Genomic DNA, 18,202 nt, shown 5'->3' on the forward strand with positions numbered 1-18,202 from the left:
TTCATGTTTTCACATAATTATACAATCATAATCTTGAAAAGCATAGGGCATGTGACCATTTTCTGCCTAATAAGAAACATAAATGTTGTTTTCAGGGGGGTTGTTTGTGTGGGGAGTTTTTTTTAATGTGAAACATTACAGCTTTAAAGCCTGATTTTATGTAGCGACATTAACCCGTGTTTATGTCCCCCTAATATTTATGTTTTATAAAAATTCCGAGCTTGATGTTGTGCACGTTTGCTTTAAAGTTTTATATCATTTGGGGTGTTGTTTATATAAGTGCCATGTTGTAACTCTCTCCCACTTCTTTTCCCGCACGTGTCCCTCTGCAGGCTAAGCACTTCCGTCTGTATACACAGGAGGTGTTGGAACTGGGTCACAATGTCTCCTTTCTTCTCCTGCTCCCCGCCTCAGACGACGTCTGCACTGCCCCAGGACAGAATAATCCTTACACCCCACATTCAGGATTTCTTAACCTCCCTCTTCAGATGTTTGAACTCGGTATAGTAGCTTGCTTCACCTAGAAATATTAACCCAGACTCCTTATAATAAAATCACAAAGTTGTATCTGTTTTCCCCCTTGTCCCAGTGGAGAGTGAATAAATCACATGATGGCTTTGGCAACAACACTACCTATAACTGTGTACAAGTTATAGAAGGAGCATAGCAGCTGGAGTATATACTGTAGCCGTCATTATTAAAATGCAAAGCATAGAGCAAAAGCCCACAGTTATCAAGCATAAGCCCTGGTCTATTATGGAGGAGGAGGAGGATGCAGGGGCGGGGGGTTATACTGCTCGTAAGATGCCAAAGCTGATATTCTGAGGGCAGCCACAAAAATGTCTTTATTCTGAAGAGAGGTTGGCATCATCGTGGAGAAGAACTAGGTCAATGGACAGATCTAGCAGTTTTATAGTGCAGAATTATTGCTATAGATGATCCTACTCAGGGCCTGAGACCCCAGTGCTTTAAAGATGTTCAGAGCTAGATTTCACACGTCAGACCCATTTCTTTGCTTTTCATCCTGAAACACCAAAGGTCCCAATGCTAGTGTAGGAATGCAGCAAAATCCCCATGGTGAGGAGACGAAGAATCCTGCATCACAGCCAGTTCAACCTCCCTGTCCCACTGCAGTGCATGCTGGGGTGGCATTCCACAGAGTGGGGTCTCCTGGCTGACTGACGGGGAAGGAAAAGATGTTCCTGACACACCTTTCTCTCAGTTCCCTCCATGGAGCGGAAAGGGGCCGAGGATGGGAGCAGCCCAGAGGATCTCACTGTAGATTTCAGAGCGGGGTTAAGAGAGGCAGCTACTGAGCCTGATACATTTGCTGGAGGAAAGACAGGGGGGAAACCTCTTTCTGTTTCCTCCTTCTGCTCAATCTCCCTGGAGGGGAAAGGGAGAAAGGAGCAGCAATGGGCAGTCCCTGAACCCCAGCAAAAGCTGCCACCCCAAGATAGGGAAGGGCAGGAAAGCGCATTCATGGTGGTGGGGGTAGAAGGGCTTCATAATTGTGTGTCCTTCAGGCTGCATTCACTGATCAAGAGGGGCTAGATCAGTTGTGTGTGCAGGGGGACGGGGAGCTGGTATTAACTGGGAAGGGGGGGCTGCATTAGGAATTGTGTATGGGGCAGGTGGGGAGACAGCATGAACTGAGTGTGATAGGGAAGAAGAAACTGGATAGCAGGAGGCTATGGGAGGTTTGGAAAAGGGAATCCCAGGTACATGAAGAGCTAAGCCTGAAGCATGGTCTGTTTGGGGGGTAATTGGACAGAGACCTCCCCTTCCTCCATAGCCCTTCCTGAACCTGGTATCCCATGAGAAACCCAGGCAGGGACTCTTTCTCCCAAACCTCCCAGGAGCTGGGGTAAGAACACTGGTTCCAAACGTTGGAACCCCTGAACGTTGTTGCATGTTTGGCCCAGAAACAGAGACCCATTCTTAAATATAAAATTGTTTTGAAGGACGTTTTCCCCCTGAGGGAGTCAAGTAAACCAGATTTCACTCTGTAACAGGCCTCCTTCCCCTCACTGAACCTCTACCAGGCCACAGAACTGATTTAGTGGTGAAAATTTATACATCAAAAAACATGAATGTTGCTTACGGTGCAACACACAACAAATCACGCATGTTCCACGTTTTGGTCATTTGTCCCATTTCTCAGTGGTTCGAGCCACACATTGGCAAGCTTGAAGGTAGAGATTTATGAACACACCATTAGCTGCAAGATAGAATATAATCATGAAACAAATATCCCAGGTTCAATTTCTCTGTTTTCATTCAAATATATAGTGGGTGTGAATAGGGTCATGCTTTTGAGTATAGTCCTATACAGACAAGGGTCTTGTAACAAAGCAGCAGAAGGCAACAAGTGTGAGAATGCAACTGATTGAACTATAAGAGGGCAGGATGTCCTGAGATTACACTTTATGCTACTTGTGATTCTGAAATAAAGAAATCAAGCTTTCAAGTCACAGGTGTGTTATCCTCTGTAATTCAGTTGAATCCTCAATTAAATCTGTTTTGGGTTCTTATCCCAGCACCTCACAATCGTTAATATATTTATCCTCACTAGACAAGAAATTTTAGCCCCATTTTGCAGATGGAAACTGAGGCCGAGCTAGGCTAATTAGCTTGCCCAGGGTCACATAGGAAGTCTCCCCAGTGCTAGGCTAGGGCTCTAACTACTGGACCATTCTTCCTCGTGGATTCAGTTCTGCCTTTGCTAAAGCTGAGTCAGTTCAGATGCAGAGTGGCCTACTCACTGCTGTTTTGACTAGGGTGGAGCTGTGTTCTTTTCCAGGGGGATGCACAGCTGTGTTATTTCCTAGGCAGTATTCTAAAATGCCATTGAAGTCAATGTTGTGGTAAAATAACAGATTAGACAGGTAAGGGGAGGGTAACTCAGGATGTACAGTCAGGCTCTGGGTACAGATCATGTTGCCCATATGAGAGGGGAGAAATGAACTCGATTTGCATAAGTGCATTCACGTTGGCTGAAATTCCCCCCTGGGCAGAGGGCCTGTGCACCATTTAAACCTCACTGTGTGGTGCATAAGTCCTGGTCAGGAATGAATCTTGCCCCTTGCGCACACCATAGGTTAGTCATAGACCAGGGTGAGGCAGTGTAACTGGAACAGCTTGCTGCCTGCAGTAGGGAAATGGTGATCATTCCTGTGGTGTTCTGGGCCCACTCCTCGCTGCCTAGCGAGGCTCCGGTGATAAGAATGTGTAATACAGTGGAGAGAATAACAATGAATGCTAAATTTTACTCTTTGAATAAAAAAGTAACCAATCCTGTGGCCGAAAGCAGATGACACGTTCTCTCTGATTTATTACATACGTCTCCCCAACATTCTATAAAATGGCTGTGTTTCACATCGAAAATATTAGAAGCTTCCATTCCCCATTAGCTGGTGGCTACCAAATATATAATTGCAAAACCACAAAAGACTATGTTGAAGTAACATTTGTTAAAGTGACATTAAAGGCTCTGCCTTAAAACCACAAAGGCTAGAAACTTCAGCACTGAAGCTGAAACCACGGCTGTAATTCACTCAAGAGGGCAGCACATATGGCATATATGCTGTAAGACCACACACTGTTCGGACTAGATCTTGGCAATATCTAGGCACAATGAGGGGACACAGCAGAGCGGAGAATTCTGTCTTTGACTCTCCATTTTCTGGGGTTCTTGGGTTCAGATTAGACCTCTATTGTTCGATGAACAAAGTTGTCGTAGTTTGATTTCCTATTTGTTCTGTCATATGGTGTGCAAAAGAGAGAAAGATATGGGGTGGGATTTTTTCATTTCTATTTTTGATTGGAATAGAGGCACAACTACCCCTACAGGCACAACAAGCCCCCTGCCAAATGATTAACAAACCATTCTGTAACAAGACAAAAAGTACCTCACTGCCATTCCAAGGTATGTGCTCTATGACCGAGTTTAGTAAAGTACCAAGGAAACTTGATGTCCTCTAACAATTTGTAGGGGCAGTACCAGGTTCCCAGTAAGCAAGAGGTTATATTCTGGGTTCCCTTCTTTCTCCCTATGCCTGAGTTTTCAGGGGATGGATTGTGAGAAAGACCTCAGAAAAGCATAATTGTTCTGCCCAAATTGTGGCATTTCCTGAAATACAGGGTATGTAAGTGCCGTGATAGACACTTTAATTACTGCCCTCAGGTTAGCGTTGCTCGAACTGGCCTGCTCAAACTGCTGTGTCCACACTCACTCCTGCATGGCCCTGGGACTCGTAGGGACATCGCCCATGGTTCTTTGCACTGCAGTAAGCTCTCCGAATTCTCTCTCAGTAAATTGTGGGTGAATTTGTATGTCCTTTTTGGGCAGATGAGGAGAATTGTGGGAAGGCATTGGAGGACTAAAGTTAAAGTCATCAACATCATCAAGGCCACAGATAGAGACGTGACGTTCTCTGCAAAAGTGAATAACTGTCAGTGATCGGGATGTGGGCGGCCATGCCCAGTGGTTAGAGCAGGAGTCAGGCGTCGTAGGCCAGGCGCCAGAGCCAAAGTCAGAAACCAGAGCTGCAGGTCAAGGCTGAGTTACCCAAAGTGAGGCAAGGCAGGAGCAGGGCTGGGAACAAGCAGACACAGGAGCTATCGCAGCTGTGGGCAAATGCTTTGAGCAGCCACCTAACCATTGCTGCGGCTAGGCCTAAGAGCAGGTTTGCCGACTCTTCCAACCAATCAGATAGTGTCACCACATTCATTAGGTTGCCCAGAGTCTGGCTGAGCTGCAGGTCCTGATTTCTGACTATTGAGCAGTTCTTCGTGGATGCTGGTGTAAAACAGGGCTGCATTTTCTCTCCATTGTTGTTTGGCATAGCCGTAGGCTGGATAATGAAGCATATTAGCCAAACAGACAATGGTACAGCATGAGTACATGGCAAATGCTTGGAAGACCGAGACGTTGCTGGTGATATTGCGCTGTTAAGCGACACCTCTGGAAAGCTACAAGGATAGACAACCTGGCAAAAATAGCAGGTCAGGTAGGGCTCAAAATCAGTTACACCAGAACAAACATCTTTGAAACCCAGACATCAAGTGAGAAGAGAATCAGGTCTTTATTATTTATTTCTGGTTCAACATGTTCCATCAAGAATTTTAATAATTGTCTAATTAAAATGTGTGTTCAAGAAGGTAAGGATTTCAGGAGCAGAATGTAACACTAATTATTTTTTTTCTCTGTCATTTTCACAGTTCATTTTTGCTGTTACAAGGAGAAATTTTTTAGTCTGTATTGCCGCCTTTCTGCTGTCATAGAGCTGGACTCTCTGAAAACCCAGCAGTCCCTAAGGGAAGCAATTTCAGACGGGGAAGTTGCTGCTGCCAAACAAAGACACCAGCAAGTTTTAGACTATATACAGGTAACCGTCTGTTTCTGAGTAGGCCAAAGAGATGTTTAAGGTCTATAATTTGGAATCTAAAAGGAGAATTATTTGTAGACATCGTAAAAAGACCAGTGGTGTCAACGTTTTGATTTTTATGGAATTCCAAACCCAGAGCACAAGTTCTCTGATGGTTGCTTATGTAAAAGAGATTTTTTGTATAGACAAAATCAAATGACAGTTACACTAGAATGTTACAAAGAAATGTCTCCATTTGAGTTACAGAACTGACTCCCCTCCATGTGAGGGAAGCCAGTGACAAGCACAGGGCATTAGTCTGGCTCATATCTTCTCTCTTATTCAGGGACACACATTTATTTCTCATTGGCAGGTTACAAAGAAAAAAAATGAAAATTATGTTGAGGGCACATGCTATAGGAATAGATCATTGTTAATAAAAATGATCTGAAGACAATGTGATGCAGTGACAACACAAAGAACCAGCGAGACGCGGGTTATCTGTGTGATAGGGGCCCTTTACACCAGGGTGACTCTTGTAAACCATTTTGGTAACTAATACTCCTTAGTTGAAACTTATGACTCTTCCACAAAGCATTTATGGATGCGGTCCATCTACAGAACAGGGCACAGATCAGCTGTACAGCCCTTACTCTTCTGCAACTCAAGCCTTCTTCAGTTGGAATATGGGCCAACAAAACTGTTCACCCCCTCTGTACAGATTTGTGGCCACTTAAATCTACATAATTATGGATCAGCTGACCATGTCTCTGCTGATCCTTGTCGTGCAGTCAAATCCACCTTTGCAGTAGCCTCTTTGGAGCTGCCTTGGAGCTTAGTGGTACTTCATACATGGTGGCATATCTCACTGTGCTCCCACTTTAAAACTGCTTTCTCCCCAAGTCCTTCCACACTCTCACACTTAGAAGAGCCAAATTGGTCCCAAATATCAGAGGGGTAGCTGTGTTAGTCTGGATCTGTAAAAGCAGCAAAGAATCCTGTGGCACCTTATAGACTAACAGAAGTTTTGGAGCATGAGCTTTCGTGGGTGATGCATCCCATGAAGTGGGTATTCACCCACGAAAGCTCATGCTCCAAAACTTCTGTTAGTCTAAAAGGTGCCACAGGACTCTTTGCTGCTTTTACAAATTGGTCCTAGTGCATGAAACCTTCTGGGGCTGCTGGGGGAATATATGTCTTTTGCATGAAGGGTGAAATTCACCCAGGAGCGCTAGCAGGTCTCAAGCATTAGGACCAATTTGGCTTTTCTGAGCATGGGCGTGGCAAGGGATTTGGGTGCGGCGGGGGGAGAAGCAGTTGCCAAGTGGCAGCAAAGTGAGACGTGCCATCCCATGTGCAGTAAAACTAAGTTCCAAAGCATCTCCAAAGAGACCACTGTGTATGTATAAAATTGCAGGGAGAGCTATAGATGCAGAAACTGTCCCTGGTCCTCTAGGGTGTCTCAGTTCACATGTATATTCTAAAGAAAAATCAGGAGAGTACTTTAAACCCCCGTGTTTTGTACTGAATTATTGTGAAAACGTATTAGCCTTGTCAGTTTTCCTCTCAAATGAAAACCAGCTGTATTCCACCTTTTGGCGAAAACATCTCAGCCCACCACATACTGCAATCTTCAGTGGCGACCACAAAACCGCAAGAGCATTTGTGTGATCCCAGATCTAAGACAGTGTTGAAGTTACTACACAAACCAAACATTGTAAAGAGCAAAGGAGTCTATATAAACGCAGCTCTGAAAAGGAGTCAGAGGGCAGCCAAGAAGAAAAATAAAAAATAGCAGATAAGGTACTTGGAGTCTAAACCAGCATGTTAGTAAGAAAAGAAATGTGGAGGCATATTCTCCAGCAATGAAGCTGAAATTGCAATTAAGTTATAATTTATATACTGAAATGCTTCAAATACTCTCAAACTGTATAAGAAGCATAGCTCGTTAAAAATGATTGGCCAAGTATCCCTGGAGAAACCTTATAATGGTATTGGGGAGAAAACCGATTGGCTTTATGTTTTAGTTGAAATATTCTCTCTCCTGCATGCAGCTAGGAGATGAGTTATGGAATGGAAATCTAGATTCCTCCAAGCCAAACGGGTGAGGAGTGTGCTAGCTGATCGACCAATCACATCAACCTTTTGGAGTTACACTGAGACCTTGAAATGAGATGTGATTATCTTGTCAAGTCCCTTTATTTCTCCACAGTTTGAGGTAAAATAGGTGAAAAGATCCACTTCTGAAGAATCCTCTGAACCACCTCTCGTTACACTTGGGGTGACATCCCAGTCCCATTGAAGTCAGTGGCAAAACAATCATTGACTTCAGTGGAGCCAGAATATGCCCTTTATTCTTATTGTATGTACTGCTTGCTGCTTCTCTGTAACTTGGGAAACAATCCTGATCTGGTGTAAGAGAATGGGCCTGGCACAAAAGGCTCAGGGTAGAATTCTGGGGTGCCATAGAGAGTGATGCAAGTAACACAATGGGCCTAATTCTCCATCGCCTGGCGCCTTGTGTTGCCATTTGCACCAATGCCAAGCATTGGCAAAATCCTAGGGTAGCATTGTACACTCTGTGCCCTCACATTGTGTTGGTGGCAATGACAGCACAAGGGGCAGGGCAATGGAGAATCAGGCCCGATGGGTGCAATTTGCACTGTTGTGGCACTGAGTGTGCCACTTACACAACAACGGGACAGAATTGGAGGTTAAGCAAGAAGGGCAACCAAAAGAGAGGATGTGTTGAATTGCAGGCCCTAAGCAATCTTCATTTACAGCCTCCTATTAATTGATTTCTCCACTGAAGCCCCATTCCATACCCCTGGCATGGAAGGTACCACTCACCGACTCCCAATTCAGCACAAGTTACTTCATTTTATCATTCAGACCCTTTCACTGACCAGCTCCCCCCATTGTTCTTGGCATCACTGCAGAAAGTTGGCTAGTGGGGCTTCAAGGCATGTCCATTTAAGCAGCTTGAGTGCTATCCCTTAGGACTCAGTCCTGCTTTATGTGAAGCAGGCTGCACTGGAAGAGATGTGGCAGTCCACGTGAAGCTCTGGAAAGGGACCTGCATCACAGGGATATTGCACCAGCACCAAAGCTACATCCCTTCAAATGGCTGCAGCAGCACCTATTCAGTTGTCAAAGCACTTACATCAATTAAAAATAACTACTCAGTTCCACTGTCAAAAGACATTCTTCATATTAAAAGGTGCCCACTTTCTTCTCTGCGTAGACACTTAAAGTCACATCCTGCTATCGATTTATCCACACGCCTCCTATTGCCTCAAGAGGATTTCAGTGCATGGAACTGTGGCACAGCTCCCATTGGTATTAATGAAATGGGTGCGAACTAGAAAAGCTTATAGGGGCTTTTGGGCTATTGAACCAGTGCAGATGCTTTCCCTCTATGCGTAATGAACCAGTGTGCTAGAGGTTTTGAGATGGGTATTTTCTTTTATTGAAACCAAAATTAAAAAATAAATAAAATCTAACATCTGAACAGTGGCCATGATGAAAAAGTGGATTCTGTCCAGTTCTCAGCCTACAGCTGTGGCCTTCGTTAACGCAGTCACCACAATAATTAGCCCCTTGTCGGCGAACTCAGCTAATGGGTAAGGAAACTGAACTGCACCTCAACTGGCCCTACAGGCGGTTCCTTCAGGCCAGTTTTGAGGCCCTTCGGCCCAGTAGATGGAGAAGGTTAAAGGGCTATCATCTGTGTTGTGCCTGTTTAGTAAATAGATGGAGGGCTTCATTCTCCAGCCTGTCACTTTTCATGTGCTCTAAATTCTCACCAGGAGTTTATGAAACAGCAGGCTTGATTTTACTTTTCACCAGCAGAACTCCCTTGATTTCTGTGGAGTTCTCCCCCGTCCCCTGATATTACACTGAGGCAGCTTAGAGCTGAAGCAGATCCACTCTTGTTAAAAGAGGAATCTAATTTACAAACCTGTCACTTCACTCTGTTTGCCAGCTCTGATGAGGAACATTACTGATCACAGACCTGAGCCAATGAGCTCTTTCCTTTGGCTTCTGTGGGCTTTGGATTCCACCCTCTGTGCTTTAAAAGTTCTACAGGGAACAAAAAAAAAATTCCTATGTGAGCACAGGATCTCCAGAGATTTTTGGTGAAACATCACAACTTTTGGTAATAGTCATGTGAGTTAAAAGAACAAATTTAACCTTTGAAGGCACCCAGAAAACTCCCATTGACTTGAGTAGGAACTGAAAATCCAATATCCTGCTCTATGCTTCAGTTTTCTTCTGAACGTCCACTGTGATTCCTACAGGTAGAGCCCTGCAAATCCATGGAGATCTGCTTTATATCTGTGGAAATCCGCATCTGCGGATGCAGTTGCATTGTTTACCATCTTTGCGGATCAGAGATCGGATGCTGATCCAAATTTTTGTATCTGCGCAGGGCTCTAACAGTGAGATAGGGTGCTGGTACGAGTGTGGATGCAGATGCAAATACATATAAAAGGTGGAGTGCAGCTCGTGGGTCAGATACAAGTTAATTTTTGTGGATCAGAGGTGGATCCAAATTTTTGTATCCATGCAGGGCTCTACCTATAGGAAACTGCCAGTTGCTAATGGCTAGGAAGATGGTCATCAGGGTTTACTACTGTTATTAATATTTATAATTTATTTATATCTTTACAAAAAAATCTCATCCAATTATGCAGGTGGCTAGTCTACACCACCGTGTTGTTCTTTAAAAACCTGGCTGCCATCCCCATAACCCAGCAGAGTATTTGTCACACCTGCTTGTTGATGTTCCTCAGGGAGCAATCATGTCTCCCTATATATATATATATATTTATATGTACAGCGCCTAGCGCAATGGAGCCCTGGTCTGGATGGATTAGGACCTCTGGGCATAAACGTAATATCAATAAAGGAACAGCATAGGTCAGATTCTGTGCTGGCTTGAATACTGTGTAGTCCCATTGGAGTTCTTGAGAATGGCGAGAGTCAGTGGGAATTTGGCTTTCCATGTTCAGGGCAAGCTTAGAGAGATAAGGTGGGTAAGGTAATACCTTTTACTGGGCATTGCCAAGACCTGAAGCAGAGTTCTGCGTAACTTGAAAGCTTGTCTCTCTCCCCAACAGAAGTTGGTCCAATAAAAACTATTACTTCCCCCACCTTGTCTCTCTAATATCCTGAGACTGACACAGCTACAACACTGAAAAGAGGGCAAGATTGACACTTTGCCCAATGTGCCCTCTTGTTCCCCTGCAAGGGCCACCCACATTGCAGGTCACTGCATAGGTGGAGGTCCCCAGGAGGCCACTACTCCCCTGCCATACAGATGGGTGGAGATTGTGTAGAGCCTTGACTCCGGCCTCCCCCAGTATGTATTGATTTAGGGGAAGGGGTGAGAGAGAGAGTGACTGTCTATAAGTTAGTGGTTAGGCCACTGGCCTGGGATGTAGGCGACCCATGTTTAAGTCCCTGCTCTATCTGATTTCAGAATGATCTGGGATGAACTAGTCTGCTCTGAATCAGGCACAGCAGTTATATTAGGTCTCTAACATCTCCGTCTGCTGTAACCATTAGGTCACGCTCACTCATGTCTATGTCCTGGATCGAAAAGCTCAGGTTTTGATCCAAAGATGGACATTTTGATATAATTCCCTTTTCCTGAAAATGTTCCAAAGTCTTGTTTTCATTCCAATGCAAAACCAAACCAAACTTTAAAAACCTTGAGAGTTGTCATGAAACAGAATTGTCATCCTCGAGACAGCCCTAAGCACGGTCCTGGCCTGAACATGGACCCAAACCCCTTGAAGCTGGTCTGGATTTGAACTCCCTTGCTTGGGCCCATCGCTCTATGCTCTGTCAATGGCGCTATGTAAATTTATACCCTGGCTCTATACATCTTTTTGGTTAACATTAAATAAAAAAATAAAAATATGTAAAAAGAACTGGTAATTTCTTTATATTTTTTAAAGAAAACCAAAATCAATAACTTCAGCACTGAGCGATTGCAAATTCCCACTGCTTTTGTTTGTCTTTTCTTTTTTCCTTTCTTCCAAAGCAAATCGACGAGATCTGGCGTGAAATGAGATGGATCACAGAGGCGCTGCAGTATGCCAGGTACAAACAGCCAGTGGCTGGCTTGCTCATAACTAAGCTTGTGGACCTGTCAGAAGAGCAGAATCAGAAGAAAATAAATTCAACATCCTCTCATCTAGATTGTCTTCCATCACCACCACCCTCACCAGAGACCAGGAGCCAGAGGAGAAAAGCCCTGAGTGGTAAGAGAGGGATTTTTATTCCCTTGGGTGAAACTGAGTAGAAAATCATCAAGACGGCCCCCCAATCTCCCATTTACATTGGGAGCTAGGCTGTGATATTTTTTCCATGCCTGTCTAGGTATTTTAACAATTATTTGATTTAATTTTTTTATTTGTAGCTTTATTATTTATTATTTAAGCTGACAGGCTTAATAGATAGATTGAGGGGAAAGAGGTATCAAAATACAGTGCCTTCCAATACCTACTTTTAGGGGGGGTTTCTTGAACGTTCACTCTCAGCATAATCTCAGAATTATAGAAATTACAGATGGAAAAACCATCTATTAGCTCAGTCTCCCCAGTCACTGCAGTATCATTCCCTCCAGTTCTCCCTTCCCCTCACCATCAATGGTACCGAGTCTTCTCCTTTTTTCCTGCCCACCTCGGTCTCTTTTTTCACACCACCCCCCCTTCTGTCCCCACACATGGAATGCCTTCCCCAGGCTGGCAGCCTAGACATCACCTTCTCTGCATTCAAGTTCCTGCCTTTGGACCTGATCCAATGCCCAGTGAAGTAAGCAGAAGGACTCCCTTTGGCCTCAGGGCGCAATGAACCACTATCACTCTCATTTTCTGCAGTGCCCTCAAGAAGTGAACCAGACAATACAAAACAATAAATACATGCGCACGTGTGCACACGCACATTACAATATAGAAGCAGGGATTTTCAAAGGGACCTAAGAAAGTTAATGGGACTTAGGCACCTCAGTCTCTTGGGCTTCTTTTGAAACCCCAGCTGGAGTATCTAACAGTTTGGTACAAAGGTTTTTATCTACATGCGTTTGGGCTGGCCGCTTTACTCACAACCTGTCCTCTCTTCAAATGCCTCATCCTTGAGAAGAAAACTTTGCAAGATGAGCCTTAGTTTCCTGGCCCACTTAGGGGATTTTTCTATAACAGGGCAGAGTGTGGCCTATAGCATGCCAATGTTCTGTTCTTGCAGCCAAATGATTTGGTGTCACAGTTATGGGCCTGTTTGCACCTCTGGCCCCTGTACAGTCTCCACCAGTGCTCCACCCAACTCATGCCTCATGCCTTTACCTGTCTTGAGATGGAATTCACAATTCTCCCACTCTTCGACTGGGATCTGGGTACAACACCCTGTCTAAGCCAACTGCTTATTATCATGCAAAACCCACTGGATACCTCCATCTCTTCACTTCAGGAGCCTGTGACCAGTGAAATAGAAACCAACAGCCTTCTTAAAACAAGTACGTTTATTAGTAAATGGAACAAAGCATTAGAGAAAATGGTTTCAAAACACCAAATAGAAAAAAAAAACAAAATTAGTCTCATCTAACATTATACTTCATTCCAAGATGAATTAAGCTAGCTTGCTTCTTGAGTTACAGGAATAAAACAGACCCAACTCATAAGAACAGCCATACTGAGTCAGACCAATGGTCCATCAAGCCCAGTATCCTGTCTTCTAGCAGTGGCCACTGCCAGGTGCTTCAAAGGGTTCTGATCCATCCCCTGTCACCCACTCCCAGTTTCTGGTGAACAGAGGGACACTCAGAGCATAGTGTTACATCCCTGCCCATCCTGGCTAATAGCCTCTGGTGGACCTATCCTCCATGAACTTATCTAGTTCTCATGCCTTCCTAACAACATGGGCCTTGCCAAAGAATTCCACATGTTGACTGTGTGTTGTGTGAAGAAGTACTTCCTGTATTTGTTTTAAACCTGCTGCCTATTAATTTCATTGGGTGACCCTAGTTCTTCTGTTATGTATAGAGTGACAAGACAGCAAGTGTGAAAAATCGGGATGGGGAGGGGGGTAATAGGAGCCTATATAAGTAAAAGACCCAAAAATCGGGACTGTCCCTATAAAATCAGACCAGGGAAATTCCCTTTTCTCAAAGCCCCATCTTCCCTGTGTGCACCTGAGCCCAGTTTCTATATTTTATTGTTCAACATCTTTTGTTGCAGGGCCTAGCTGTGAAGATTTCCTTTGGCCTCAGACTGGTTTTGCCCAGTCAGTCAGCCAGGCCATCTAGGAGAAAGCCCCTGCAAGGGTTGCTCCATTATTTGGCATTTAGACCCATTAATGGCTTGCAGTCACTGGTGCATGAGTGTGAAAGAGTGCGTTGAAAGTGTCTGCTCCTCTCCAACATACAAATCCTCCAGTTCAGGAATCCAATACGCAAAACACATCTTGGCGTACAGGTCGATACTAATCACTGAGCTGCCCCACATTCCTAGCCGTTGAGTTTAAGGCCAGAAAGGCTCACTAGCTCACCTAGTCTGACCTCCTGTATATATCAGGCCACCAACACCACTGCATGCATTATCTTCGGACTTGACTGTATTTGATGCTGTACTTGGGAGGTAATCTGACCTGTGGGGATGGCAGCATTGGCAGTTTTGGTTTCTATTCTCTGTTCTGCCACTTGCTATGTGGTTGTGGGCAAACCACTTTGTCTCTCTGCCTCAGTTTCTGCATCTGTAAAGTGAAGATATTATCCTACAGTAGCTATCCCGTAGGGCTTTTGTGAAGAATAATCAATGTTTGTACAACGTATGCAACATATATGCAACCATATCAACGCTAAGTATTCCGGAATTAAATTCATCCTTTTGCACATGGCCAACGCAAGACCTCTGCGTCTCTGAGGACATACATGGTGCGTTATCCCTGGCCTGGGCTGCACATGGGTGAATGTCATCCATGATGACCAAGTCCTGTGAACTGCAAAATATGAAAAACAAGCGGCCATGGAATAGTGAGCCCAGGATGTATCTTATCATGTCTGAGGGTTTAGGGTTCCACAGAGGCATCAAAGAACACTTCAGAGGTCAATTGTTACATGTTCATCTCGGATCATATTTTCCTCTCATCCTTTCACGACTCTCTTTTGGCACTATTTCTTTCCTATGCTCATCTGGTTTTGTATTGACAGAGCAGCTGACTTTTTGAGCCATTGGGTTTAATTGTTGTTTTCAGATGGCTCGGTGTCCCAAGTGAGCTGAGATGGACCCTTTAAGAGTATAAAATGAAGCAAATTAGTAAAATGTTATACCCACTTCCTTGGCTGCTATTGCTGCTCTGAATAGCTGGAAAATTAAATCAATGAAATAAATGGATTGCAGCACAGAAAAAAGGAAGCAAATTAAATGACAGTGCCTGATTCATTAATAGAATAAAGACTTTGGGGAAAAAAATAAATCACTGTTCTGCTGAGCTGTCATTAAGCAATGAGTTAATGACATGGTAGAAACAAAAGCTGCAGATGCTGCATGGAACAACGCCACGGCCTTTTTGGTCATAATAATTTATTTTTACTTCTAAATGGCAGTTTCCTACTGTCAAGAAAACCAAATAAATCTGCTCCTATTAGAGTAAAAGCGAAAAAAAAGCCCAAAGAATTTGGGTGGAAACTGTGGCCTTTATAGAAGCCTGTGTCTCTGACTTTGATTTAATCCATTATATATTAATGTTCTCCTTTGATTTCATGGGCTCTCTCTACGCCAAATTCTCCTTTGAATAACATGGTGCAAATGCAGAATAATCCTCTTGGATTAGGTGGAGATACTTAGCATTAGCACCATGTATCTAAGAGCATACTGTGTCCGCTAGGTGGACCTGATTCATTATTGCCCTGTACCTTGTGTATGGTCATGTGCACCAAAGCAAGGTGAGTAGTGGGTATTATTTCATACCGACCCTGTGCTTGCTTTGTTCTGGTGTAACTGATGACCCCGATAGAGGGCGGCAGAGAATTGGACCCATGATGTCACATGCACTGCTCTTTACGTTACTGCAGAACTTGGCCCTGATGCTCCCATGACAAAAGAATGGCAATGACATCAGTGCAGGAGCCAGTCTGAACTTTGATAAATAAATTCACATGTGGATTCAATTTGTCAGTTTGGGTCTTGGATAAACATTCCTTCAAAAGGTCAGATTTTGCTCATGCAGCTGTATATCTTTTATCCACACCTGTTAAAGACCTGTAAGGTCACATCCTGCCCTCGATTACACAGGTGTAAATCAATTAACTGCTTAACAGAGAACAGAATTTGGATTATAGTTTCTCAATATCCAAAATTTCAGCCTCCATGAAATTCAGTTGGAAACTCAGAAAACAAGATTACTTTAAAATTTCATCTCAACCCCAATTCTTCCCCTTTGCTCACCTCCCATCACTTCATTAGTCGTTTCTTCCCTTCCTGTTTCTTACTGTCACATTATCTCCTCGCTAGCATGCCCATCAATCCACCACAACCATCTCCTCTTTGCTACTGTCACCTGGCCCCGTGGAAAATTCCACAGTGGAAATACACAGAGGTTGCCAGAAGCACGTCTGATAATTATTTTGCTCCCAAGTTAAGAAAATATATTAAGTGTATTAAGCAGTTCTTTTAAGTGGGGCTGTGTGTCATGATAGTGGTTATTCGGTTTTAATGAGTCTTCTATTTTCAGATTCCCAGCCCTGCTCGGACGAGGAAGGCTGCTCTGAAGTATTTCTTCCAACTGACAGCGACTATGATTCTAGTGATGCATTGAGCCCCAGAGAACTGGATTTGGTTTATTCATCTTCACATGACATATCCCAACAGGCAGCGGGTGGTCTGGGTGGCAGTGCACCTGACGTCCTCCAGGTCCATGATATGAAGCCTCACCTGACTTTGAAAGAAGACCCGAAAGGGGGAAGTGACTTGGATGCCAGTGCCGAATACTGCACAGAGTACATGAACAGTCTGACCATGGGAGGGTTCACGTCAAAAAGCCTGGACAAGACTTCCAACTCCAGGCAGCCTTTGAGTTTCTTGGGGAAAAAAAAAAAGCTAGGGAAACATCAGCACTATAATTACTTCAGCCGGCACCATCGCTGGCTGCGAGTGCACAGCGAGACACAGCCCGCCTCTCTTTCCGAGGGTGTGTACACACAGCATCTCACAGGAGCCACGGAATTATCACAGGAGCCTACCTCCAGCGAGCAAATAAGGATCCCCATCGATGGTCCTCGGAGCACTTTCTTACCTCATGCTTCTAGCCTCCCAGAAGATGGGAAAGGCAAGTACCATGAATCGAAGCCGAATATCCGTAGGATCTACGTGGAGCCCTACAAAACCACGTTATTAGGCGAAGAGGGCAAGCCCTGGGTGCTGAGCATGCAGTCTGTAGAACGTGGAGATTTGCACGATACCACAGGACAAGAAATGGGTTTGGATGATCAATCAAATTCTCCCATCTCTGAAGTATTCAGTAGCACGCTTTAGGAGTTTGCGCTGGGTCATTGTACTGCCTCGTACCGCCCCCAAAATGACATTGTGAGCATTGTGAATTTAGGACTATATTTTCAAAACAACCTTTAAAATGCAGATCCTCAACTGGCATCTTGTTCCACTTACTTTACCAGCTGAGGATCTGGCCTTAAATGGGTATTCCCAAAAGCACATGCCAAATCACTTGCATGTGCAATTTTGCAGATGTAAATAATAAACATTTACCATCTAACTTAATGCTGCATGGTGGCAAATCGAGTAGTTAGGCATTGAAATTTGCTTAATTACTCATACAAATGTCTGGGCATGCAATTTCAGGCACATATGATTTTGCCTGCAAAATTTGGGGGAAGCTGGTTAAAGTCACTTTAGAAATGTGGTCCTAAGCTTTTATTACTTTTTTTTTTTTGCTATAAATATTTCCACTTCCCAACATGCACTTTGTGTGGATTTGGTTGGTATACAAGTAAAGCACTGAGTGCTCTGGTGAATGAAAATGCCACAGGTACCACAGCTCCTGGCCATTTTGGTGTCTCTGTCACAAAAAATCAGTGCCAACTCTAAACATTGGCATAGCCCAGTACAATTGCTAGCACTGAATGCTTTGTTTCAAAGGCTTTGATTTAAAAGAACATAAATACCAACTTATTCTGCAGCCCTGGATGAGAGAGAATCCTTATAGATGAAGAGCAGAGGGTATTGGTGGGGTTTGCTGTAGTTGGCCTGACTAGTGAATGAATCATACCTAGGCACAGAACTTTCTCTACCATGGGGGTGAATTACCATGAGAATGAATTTCATCTTGTATAGGCAATCTCAGATTGCCATCAGAGGTGGATCTAAGCCAAAAAATTCATATCCAGACCATTTTCTTTTTTTCCAAAAACCTTCTCCAAGCTTCAGGGCGGTTTGGATCAATGGTTTTAGATTTCGACCATTATACTAATCCTGAGTTTGAGCTCGATTAGGGAAAAATTGAGGGGAGGTTTGCATCAAAGATTTTGGTTCAGTCCCCATCTCTGATCACGATGTAAATATCAATATCATTAATGACTTGAAATGCCCCATTTTCTTAAGGACTCCACATTAAAGTCCACCATTGATTTGTCACTTCCAGCTAATTAAGGCCCACAGTACTCTCACCCTCCAGAAGATGTCCTAGAAAACTGAATCCATACTAATCAGAGGTGTAACTCTTAGGTCATGTTACTACATACATCTTTAAGACTTGGAGAAATTAATGAAAGGGGAGGGACACCTCCACCCCAGCGGTTGCACAAGCATTTGACT

At 43.9% G+C, this 18,202-nt stretch overlaps 1 protein-coding gene across 1 annotated transcript in view; it reads left to right on the plus strand.

Moving 5' to 3' along the window:
- Positions 1-16,910, plus strand: part of ANKFN1 (ankyrin repeat and fibronectin type III domain containing 1) — a 177,886-nt gene extending 160,976 nt beyond the window's left edge. Inside the window, exons 16-19 of the mRNA XM_030534472.1 lie at positions 333-501; positions 5,224-5,390; positions 11,422-11,641; positions 16,107-16,910. Coding sequence (XP_030390332.1) covers positions 333-501; positions 5,224-5,390; positions 11,422-11,641; positions 16,107-16,906 — 1,356 coding nt within the window. The 3' untranslated portion in view covers positions 16,907-16,910. The remainder of the gene's footprint in view (positions 1-332; positions 502-5,223; positions 5,391-11,421; positions 11,642-16,106) is intronic.
- The last annotated feature ends 1,292 nt before the right edge of the window (positions 16,911-18,202 follow it).

Source organism: Gopherus evgoodei, chromosome 15 (genome assembly GCF_007399415.2).
Source record: "Gopherus evgoodei ecotype Sinaloan lineage chromosome 15, rGopEvg1_v1.p, whole genome shotgun sequence".
In the NCBI taxonomy this organism is placed as follows: Eukaryota; Metazoa; Chordata; order Testudines; family Testudinidae; genus Gopherus; species Gopherus evgoodei.